The 10386-nt window shown below is 41.3% G+C and overlaps 1 protein-coding gene across 2 annotated transcripts; it reads left to right on the top strand.

Moving 5' to 3' along the window:
• The first annotated feature begins 239 nt into the window (after nucleotides 1–239).
• Nucleotides 240–8945, top strand: Serpinb1 (serpin family B member 1). Of its 2 annotated transcripts, none has more exons than XM_015506117.2 (7): nucleotides 240–396; nucleotides 1662–1837; nucleotides 3566–3703; nucleotides 4447–4564; nucleotides 6306–6448; nucleotides 6623–6790; nucleotides 8433–8945. In XM_015506117.2, the coding sequence occupies exons 2-7, from the start codon at nucleotides 1670–1672 to the stop codon at nucleotides 8835–8837; spliced, it is 1140 nt and encodes a 379-aa protein (XP_015361603.1). In that variant the 5' UTR covers nucleotides 240–396; nucleotides 1662–1669; the 3' UTR covers nucleotides 8838–8945. The 2 variants fall into 2 exon arrangements, with proteins under 2 accessions (XP_015361603.1, XP_015361605.1); XM_015506119.2 differs by having other exon boundaries at nucleotides 269–422.
• The last annotated feature ends 1441 nt before the right edge of the window (nucleotides 8946–10386 follow it).

Here is a 10386-nt window from a genome sequence, read left to right as displayed (position 1 = left end):
TCCAAACAATCTCTGGCATTTGGAGTCCACAGATGGGATTCAAAAGGGAATCGTTTGCCCGGTAAGAACTGACACATTATATCATCCCAGTCATTCACACTTTAGTAAAAATATTATTAATAATAATTTATGGGGCTGCCAGAGGTTTGGGACAGGCCTCGATCTGAGAAAAGTGCTGAGTCCCTGCAGAGGCAGTGCGTCATCCCAGGCAGATTTCTGCTTTTATCAAATCCTGGAAGCCTGGACTCCAGGCAGACACCAACGGAAAGGGCCGCTGCTCCGCCTGCCCGGGGCCACACTGACACTCCCCTTCCGCATTCTATAAGGGCTGCAGCGGGCTTGGCACTCCCCTCCCACACCACTCACCCTGCCCGGAGCTCGGGCGCCGCGCAGCTGGTAAGGCCGGGCGGGTGGCGCAGCAGGTAGGTAGGTGGGTGGGTGGGTGGTGCTGCCAGCTTCCCACTCAGCCCCACCCAGGCCCACCTGTGCCCTCCCTGCCCATCGGCTCCTACACTTCCCAGCGTCGCCCACCATGGCGTCCGCTGCCCGCTGGGCTTCCCACCGTGGAGACCACACTGGGTCCCCAGCGCCACGCGGCGATCGCCATGGGATGCACTGCCCGAATGGCCTGAAAAGAAGGGAGGGAGGACACCCGTTTTCCCAGCCAAAATGCGCCAGGGAAAGCTGAGATCAGAATGTTTCTATCCCTCGGCGGCGGCGCTGTGTGTGATGGTTTCCGGGCAATTCCAGGACCTGGTAGCTAGTCGCAGAGAGGGAAAGGCAGGGAGAGGAGGGGGCCTTGTGATCCCAGTGAGAATTCAACTTGGCACTCACGCTGAGCAGCCAGCAGGGTTCTCTTTGGTCTGTACTTGGGGGAAACTAAAGCTCTGAGAGTTAAGATCCGGATGGATAGATGGGCAGCCAAGCTGGAATCGCCCATCAGGACCTCCCCATAGCAGATAGCATCTCTTCTGTGAAAATAATGGAGGACACTTGTCCCCACTCCTCTGCCCTGCCCACCTGACCCTGGACTGTGTTGGGCTTTCAAATCCTCATATCCTACACCAGCTCTGAGACTTTGGGCCCTTGACCTCTTAATCATTTGCTCCTGAATCTCCAAAATGAGAATAATTATTTTAGTAATGATATCTTTGCCAGAATTTTTTTAATGCATGGTAGGTTGCTATGATTTTTTTTTCTATTAGAAATATTCTTCCGGAAAATGTAGGCAATGATTTATTGCCCAAATGAACAAGGTATTTGAAACAAAGGGACAGAAATGTATGTGTTCTCAAATGTATGTGTTCTTAGTAGGTGGGATGGACCCAGGGCTGGGGGTCAGGCTAAGGCCACTGAGTGGACCTGGGCCCCTTGTCAGGCTCACCAGTCTGCAAAGTGAGAGCAGGTTAGGACACCCTAGGTCCTGATCCTGGGCTTCTCCTGAAGTCAGACTCCACCTTCATGTGCATGGGAGAGGGTTTGAGCCTCCTGGGGAAAGGAAAGATCAAAAAAAGGGGCTGGAGGCCTGGGTGGGCAAAGTCCAGGTTCCAGAGTATTGAGGGTGGTGGACACAAATTGAGGAAGATGCTAGGGAAGGAGGGTGGCCTTATTTGCTGGTGTGTGGGCTGGGAACAATGTGGGACCTTTGTTCTGTCTTAAAGCCTTCACCATGGAGAAGCTGAGCACAGCAAACACTCTTTTTGCCTTGGACCTGTTCCTCGCCCTGAGTGAAAATAATCCTACGGGAAACATCTTCATCTCTCCCTTCAGCATTTCATCTGCGATGGGCATGGTGTTTCTGGGAACCAGAGGCAATACTGCAGCACAGCTTTCCAAGGTCAGCAGAAACAAAAATCGCTTGCTCTCCCTGCCCTCTCCCAGCTAAAGTCTGTGCTGAATAGTTGCATCTTTGAGCTCTTGCAGTGTGTTTTTAAAACTGTATGTTGAACTGTGTTCAACAGCTGTCCATGTTGAAATTTAGACTCTGAGAAAAGCCCTCAAAACAGTCCATCTGCCTACAAGCTTTTATTCATTATCTTTACTGAGCACCTATTATGTGCCAGACACTATGTTTTTTTGTTTTGCTAAGGATACAGCAGTGAACAAAGCCAACACAGTCCCTGCTGGGTGGTACTTTTATACCAGGGAGTACATCTTTGACACATTTTCTGTAAGTCCTTTTACCTCCCCAGAGCTAGCAGTTTCCAGTTTTTGCTTTGCTAGTGCTTGTTATATAGCATCGTCTTTGAGCATGAGATTAATTTTCACATGGGGAAGGCACTACAATGAAGAAGTTGTCTTTTTGTAGGGACAGGGAAAAAAACAACTGTGTGATCTTGTATTCCCACGGCTCACCCCTGTGCCTTTCTCTGTGGGCTGGTGGCATAGTAGAAGGGCCCTGAAGCAGATGGGGAACTGGGAAGCCCAGGAGCTTGGGAGCAGGACCAAACCTCTGGTGATATGGCAGATCACTTTTTTCAGCAAGAAAAGAGGCAGGGGTATCTCTCTTCCTTGCTTTTCTTATTGGACACGCAGGGGACATTCGTGCTTGATGTCCTCTCAAGACTTAGAGAGGAGTATAAACGTGGAGGGTTTTCTAAGACACCTGCCACACATCACACTGTACCTATTTTCACAAAGGTGTAGCCCTGGGCTGAAGTTCAATGCTTCAACTGCAGTGCTTTGATATGCATCCATGCAGATCTGAAAGCTCCACCTTTTTACAAATCCTCTAATGCCATTAGTTGCTTTTTTTTTTTTTTTTTTTTTTTTTTTTGCAGGGTTCTATCGGCTCCTATTTTTGAGAACTTCCAGGGACTTTATAACCTCAGCAAAGAATAGTCTTAAGGTTTTCTCTCCCCAGTTTTATTGAAACAGGTGAATCTTAGTAACAACACAAACACTGCAGATCTCAGAGAGTAATGTGGACTTTGGATGCTGAGTGGTTTTGTTCTTTGTGTCTTCGAATCGAGGAACCAGCCCAGGACTCATAAAACTATAACGGCTTCTTGATTTCTAACTGACACATGAAAAATTAAACTTCTGCCATGATGTTAACTTTTAAAAAGTACTTTTAAAATAAGTGAATTGTGGATGCGAATAGGTTCATCAAAGGAAAAGGCCTCAATTTGTAATATTTTTGTAGTATGATATAAAGCATGATTCTTATTTTTACTGTTATTCCTGAGAACTTTCAGTAAAATAAAATATCAAGACTAGAAACATGCCTTTTGGGACTTTCTTTGGACGGGGGATGTGGGGAAGAAGCAGACATGTAAATATTTAATGTATCAACCACTCACATTTGTGGCACCATAATTGTAACCAAAAAAAAAAAAAGTGTAAAAGCAGTTTTTAATGCAATTGTTATGCCTCACCAAGTCATAAATTTTGGATTCCCTATTTTTTTGTTCTCCTATCACAAATTAATAAAGTATCGGGTTGGGCATCATCAATAATTGGGGATAATAAAGACAGTAATTCGATTTGATGGAAGCAAACACCAAAGAATCACTTTATAATTTCAAACCAAATGGTGGCAAAAAGAATGTTTTCTCTATTTTAGACTTTTCATTTCGATATGGTTGAGGACATTCATTCAAGATTTCAGAGTCTGAACGCGGAAATGAACAAACATGGAGCCTTCTATATTCTGAAACTTGCAAATAGGTTATATGGAGAGAAAACCTATAACTTCCTCCCTGTAAGTATTTTGTACTTTATATTCTAAAACTCCACCAGAAGGTGCAGATTTTTTTTCCAGCACAATCAAGTTGGTTTTAATATTTACTCACATTTATAAAAACAATACAGAATGAAAACACAACAAACAGCACTCCCATTAACTAACGTGGTGGTTTTTGTATTATAGCCTTTGCAATGAAGAGATCACTCTGGATGTTTGATTAAAGCAGGAGCAAATCCCATGATTCACTTCTTAGAACAATCAGTATTCGCTTATTTATGACATTAGTCTAGCGTTTGAAAAGAATCGTTATGCTTTATGTAACACCAAAAGTGTGAGGGTCAGTGGCTCATGCCTGTAATCTCAGCTCTCTGGGAGGCTGAGGCAGCAGGATTGTTAAGTGTGAGGCCACCCTGGGCAACTTAGTGAGACACTGACTCAAAATTAAAATTTCACAAAATGATTGGGGGTGTAACTCAGTGGGAGAGCATTTGTCTAGCACTTGTGAGACCCTGGGTAGAATCCCTAATACTGAAAAAATATTACAAGAGTCAAACTTACTACTACCAAACTGCTCTACCCTTACAAATTGTTAAGATGGGGTTGTGTTTTTGACTATAAAAAAAAAATCATAAGGATTAGAACTTTCATGTTGCAATGAATTATAGTCTTTTATGATAATTTCTGTTGCTTTTCAAGATTTTAAAAAACCACTTTTGGTATAGTAGGAGTTATTCATGTTTTTTTTTTTTTTTGAATAGGAGTTCTTGGCTTCAACTCAGGAAAAGTATGGTGCTGACTTGGCCAGTGTGGATTTTCAGAATGCCTATGAGGACTCGAGAAAGGCCATAAACCAGTGGGTCAAAGGTCAGACAGAAGGTAAGAGATCTGCAGCATGGAATCTGTGTTAGCTTTATTTGTTACAATAACAAATACCGGAGAGAGAAACAGCTTGTAGAAAGAAAGGGTTGATTTTGGCTCATATTTTTGGAGGTTTCAATCCCTGGCTGATTAGCCCTGTAGCTTTGGGGCCTGTGGCAGCACAGTACATCATGGTAGGGAGTATGGCACAGGAGGTCACATGGGCAGATATTAAAAGAAAGAGGAAGAAGAACTGCGGTTGCCCTTCAGTCCCAGAGCGCTTACCTAGATTGTGCAAGGCCCCAGTTTGACAAAAAAAAAAAGAAGAAGAAGAAGGATGGTTTGGCATCCTGGCATTCCACAGGCCTTCCACAATCCTTAGAGTTTTTTTTAAAAAAAATAGATATATATTTTATTTATTTTTTATGTGGTGCTGAGGAGCCAACCCAGTGCCTCATATGTGCTAGGCAAGCACTCTACCACTGAGCTATAACCCCAGCCCCTACTTTGAGTTTTGAGGGGACACTCCCAATGACTTAAAGACCTTCCACTAGGCCCCACCTCTTAAGTGTTCCACCACCTCCCTACAGCAGCACAGGCTTGGGACCACGCCTTCCACACATAGGCCTTTGGGGGATACTTATCCAAACTGTGGCAGAATCATTATGTATAGGTTCTTTCCCTCCATCCACCTTCCTCGTCTGCATCTTATTTCCTCTTCTTCCCACTACCTCCTAAATCCTGAACTATATACCCCATGTGTGAATTTTTCAGTGCCCCTTAGCTGGGAAGCTCTTAGATGTCAGAAATTCATCAAAGAAGAAATGTAGACATAATTTAACAGATGCAGAACTAATGAAGAAATAGCTTCTTCCCATAAGGTTTCCCAAATTACATTTTAAAATTAAAACCAACATTGATGCAGAATAAAAGGAATAAAATGCCTGCCCAAAGTTATTTAATGTAAGAATACATGGAATCAGTATTCACAAACCACTGCCGTCATCTAATCCAGTAAATCAGGTATGATGAGTGAGGACTGTGGTGGTGGGTCAGGGCTCAATTTATATATCTTACTATGCCTCTCTTCTAACATACTGTGTGTCCAGGAACCCTGAGAACAGCTGTCTTATATTACAGTTGTTCTGGGCAGTGCCTGGCTCCTCCGGGTGGAGCCTTTGTTTGAGTGGACTGATTCATCTACTGTTTGGATATTTGTTAAAATCTTTTTTTGGCCAGAGTAGGCTTTTGCTTGGCAGATTTGAAGAAGGAACGAGTAACCAAAAACACTTCTGTGAAGGATTTTTTTTTTTTTTTTTTACTGTAAAAACATAGCCATTTATAAAATAACACTGATTGCTTACACACAATCCAGGAAAGGAGTTTTCTTGTTTTTAGGTTTTGAGCACATTTGACTTGCTTTAACGACTTCTAAAAACAAATTATTTTTTGAGGTGCCGGAGATAGAACCCAGAGCTCATGCATGCTAATCATGTGTTAAACCACTGAGCTACGCCCCCAGCCCCCACATTTGAATTGTTTAAAAGTATTGGCTCCTTTGAGATGTTTTGTATGCCATCCTGGTCTGCCTTACAAGTTGGTTTATTAAAATTAGGAACACTCCAGTCAGGCTTTCTTAACCAACACTATGTTAAAAGGAAATTAAGTACAAAGCGCACGTTTGAATTGCATTTAAATTGTCAGTTCAAATTTGCAATTCCAATATAGAGCTTTCAAAAAGCTCACTTTATTTTTTCAGGGAAAATTCCAGAACTGTTGGCTCCAGGTGTGGTTGATAATATGACTAAACTCGTGCTGGTGAATGCCATCTACTTCAAGGGAAACTGGCAGGAGAAATTCATGAAGAAGTCCACAACCGATGCACCATTCAGACTGAATAAGGTCAGGTGATGAAACGGTCCCCAAATTATTCTTTTATTGAGAGAGTGTTGAATTCATGGCCTTCCTAAGCACACATTCTCCCCCCAGCCCACAGCTACACACCCAGACCCCAAGTTCCTCTACTCTAAAATAACATAGAGAACAATTTAAGTGATTTTTTTCTTAACTATTTAGAAAGACACAAAAACAGTGAAGATGATGTATCAGAAGAAAAAATTTCCATATGGCTACATCCAGGACCTTAAGTGTCGGGTGCTGGAACTGCCTTACCAAGGCAGAGAGCTCAGCATGATTATTCTGCTGCCAGATGATATTGAGGACGATTCCACAGGTCTGAAGAAGGTAACTGGCTCCTCATAATTTGTGTTTCCTTTTGCTACATTGATTCTTCCTGTATCGATGTTGCATGGTGAGTACTTGTTATGTGTTCACTGGCTTTACCTGAACATTCCTGTCCACTGCTTTGCCATTTCTTTGTAAATATAACCCATCAGCAATTACTGTTATAAAGCCTTGAATTTATCATCATCATCATCATTGTTATTGTTATTGTTATTAATTTGCAGTGCTAGAGATCAAACTCAGGGCCCTATGCATGCTAAGCAAGCATTCTACTGTGTGCTACCTTCCTAGCCCAGAAGCCCTAAGTTTAAATTTCAAGATGCCCAACTTTCAGCAAATAGTTGTGATGGGGAACATCTAGAAATTTATACTAAATATCACTTTGGTTAGTGGCAACTCATGGGAAGTCTCTTGACTTAACCTTAAAGGAAATTATAGTAAGATGAGGAAAAAGATTTTAAAACCCAAACATTTTACTTTATAGCTTTATCCTATTAGTACACTATCCACTTTCATCACAGTTCACATAACTCATCAATTAAAATTCTTCATGAAAGAGAAGATTCATGTGCCATGTTAATTTCAACTAATATGAACTTGGCATAATGTTTTCGTTGTGTATAATTTAAAGGACAAGGCCTCTCTTTCCAGAGTTAGAAATATGCAAAATTGTGAGGATTACAGTTTTTCTTCAGTGTCCTTAGCCTACTGTGTGGTTTGCCTCTACCCAACTAAAACTTGTTATCAGGAAGGGTTAATCATTTGCAAAATCAATGTGTTCCTTCTTTTAGTTGTGTTTCCAAATCAGTCTTTTCTGATTTCAAAGTGTAAGCCTCCAATTTCATGAAAGGAATTATCACATCACTAATACAGATGGAATGATGATTCTATTCTAGACTAGTAGTAGTAGTAGTAATAGTAGTAGTAATGTTAATACTTAACATTATATAGCACTATCATGTGCCAAGCACTTTGTAGATATCACCTCAGTGTTCAAAACAATGCTATAAGATGGGTGCAATTATTACCCCCATTTTCAATTAAGAACTAGGTCTAACACATCATCTAACTTTTTAATTTTTACCTAGAAGCTAAAGTTATTAGAAACTACCTCAACACTTGATTTACAGATTGCTACAGGTCCAGTAGCTTTCAGAGTAAATAGTAGGGACCTTTAGAAATTTTCCTTGTATCACTTAACTAATTAGGGTAATAAAAACTGTCATGGCCTATCATAGTAATCCAGTGTGGTAGGGGTTTAGTACGCCCTGAGGAGGGAGGGATGGGAGGATGGAGAAATGAATGGGATGGATGGATGGATAGATGGAGGGAGGGAGGGAGGGATAGGAGGATGGAGGAGAGTGGATGAGTGGGTTTGTAGAGGGGGTATGTGATGGATAGATGATGGCCCCGATATCCAAAGTCCTTTACTTGGACCCTTGATGACTTAGAGCATAGCTCTGTTCTGTTTCACCAATGCCAGACAAAAATTAAATTCTCTAAATGGAATCTTTTTTGGCACAAAATGTGAAGGAAACCTATTAGCAATCATTATTATGAACCCATTCATTTAAATAATAATTTATTACTTCCATAAAATCAACTTTACCTCTTCTTTCTTTTCTCCTTACTCTAATTCCAGATTGAGAAACAATTGACTTTGGAAAAACTGCAGGAGTGGACCAAACCTGAGAATCTGGATATCATTGAGGTCAATGTCAAGTTGCCCAGGTTCAAACTGGAAGAGAGCTACATTCTCAACTCTGACCTCACCCGCCTGGGTGTGCAGGATCTCTTTAATAGTAGCAAAGCTGATCTCTCTGGCATGTCAGGAGCCAGAGATCTTTTTATATCAAAAATTGTCCACAAGTCCTTTGTGGAAGTGAATGAGGAGGGTACGGAGGCTGCGGCGGCCACAGCAGGAGTCGCCACCTTCTGCATGTTGATGCCGGAGGAAGATTTCACAGCCGACCACCCATTTCTTTTCTTTATTCGGCACAACCCCACACTTAGCATTATGTTCCTTGGCAGATTTTCTTCCCCTTAGAAGAAAGACACTTTGGAAATATAAGGTTAACTTTAGAGCTTTATTCCCTGAGATTTTGATGGTGACAAATTTCATTTAACCTTACCAATAAAGCTATTCAGAAACAAATCTTTAGTTTGTTAACTTCAGCCCTGTTGACTTTTTATATCCATGACATGTTGGCCTGGGTATCTGTTTTTTTTTTTTGTTTGTTTGTTTGTTTGTTTACATTGAGAAAAATCCATTAATTACTTTAAAATGCAGCAAGTTTAAGAAAAAAAAAGGAAATACATCAGATGGGTAGATAGATTCTTAACAAAGTTGTAATCTATGTAATTGTCATACTCTCCATGGGAAAACATGACTTTTTCAAAGTCAATCATTTCTCAATCTGCCATTAGAATAAGGCAAAAAAAAATCATTTTTATTATAAGTGAAGTAATACAGCATTATTTAAAAACGTAGACCCACAATAACCGATTAGATATTTTTTTATGTGTCGTGACATGAAAACATGTCATTTATTTTTAGAATTTTAGAATATATGCCAGACAGCTCCCCTGACTGCAGAAAGGAGGAACAGAAACATAGGTTTCTATTCCTATTGGACACCTCAATTAAGGACACAGGTTATGAAGACTAACTGGCCTTCCCTCATGTTTCTGTCCTTTTATTCCATAGGATGAGTGTTCTGTTACAGCCATCTAGTGTTTAAGCTCTTCAATTAAAGGGCCACTTGGTCATAACATGCACCCCGTTTTTGTTCTCCCTATGGATGATTTTAGTTCATGTGGATTCACATCTAGTCAAGAAGTGGGTGTCTTATCTTCAAAGATGATGAGAGACTACCAAAAGAAAACCTAGTGAGAGAAACTTTAAGCTAACTAGATGTGCAAAGTTCTCTTTGTTAATCAGCCTCTCAGGTGTTTGACAAGGTCCCTTGACTTCTGTCACATCCGTTGTTATGGTGATAGACGGCTGTGTGCAGTGAGGTGGAGGGAGATGGGATGTGAACTTTGGGGTTAACATGACCCTTTATCAAGTGTACTGCTTAGAATGAGGCCTGAATTACTACATTTTCTTGCTGAACAAGGCTTGTGGACATCGTGAGTTAATAGTTCCCTCAGGTCCTGCTAGCCCACCAGATCCCATTCCTCTTCTTGTTTCTCCTGCGATCAGACAAGTAAGGCTACACAGGGAGTTCTTGGCCTGACAACATTGATGCTAGTGGGGGGCTTCACAGATTTAAAAAAAAAATGTTAGCAAATCACTTGCCAGTAAGTTTTCTTTCCTTTCCTCTTTTTTCTTCCCCCTAAAATACTTATCAGTACTACCATATTCCATGTTTTCTTAGCACTAGGGGGAAAATAGCAATGGTTACTGTCTTTTATGACTCTTCTCTCTTTGCATCCTTGTAATAATTTAGATCTGGAATGTCCCAAAAGTTCATGTCTGGGCTTGGTGCCCAGGATAGTGTTCTTGGGAGGTGATTGAAACTTCAAGAGATGGGACCTAGAGGGATTATTGGAGAAGTGCCCTCAAAGGGGAGAGTGGGAGCCTGTCTCTGTTT

The sequence above is a fragment of the Marmota marmota genome, unplaced genomic scaffold (assembly GCF_001458135.2).
Source record: "Marmota marmota marmota unplaced genomic scaffold, marMar, whole genome shotgun sequence".
NCBI classification, from domain to species: domain Eukaryota; kingdom Metazoa; phylum Chordata; class Mammalia; order Rodentia; family Sciuridae; genus Marmota; species Marmota marmota.
This window is presented reverse-complemented; position numbering and strand designations above follow the sequence as displayed.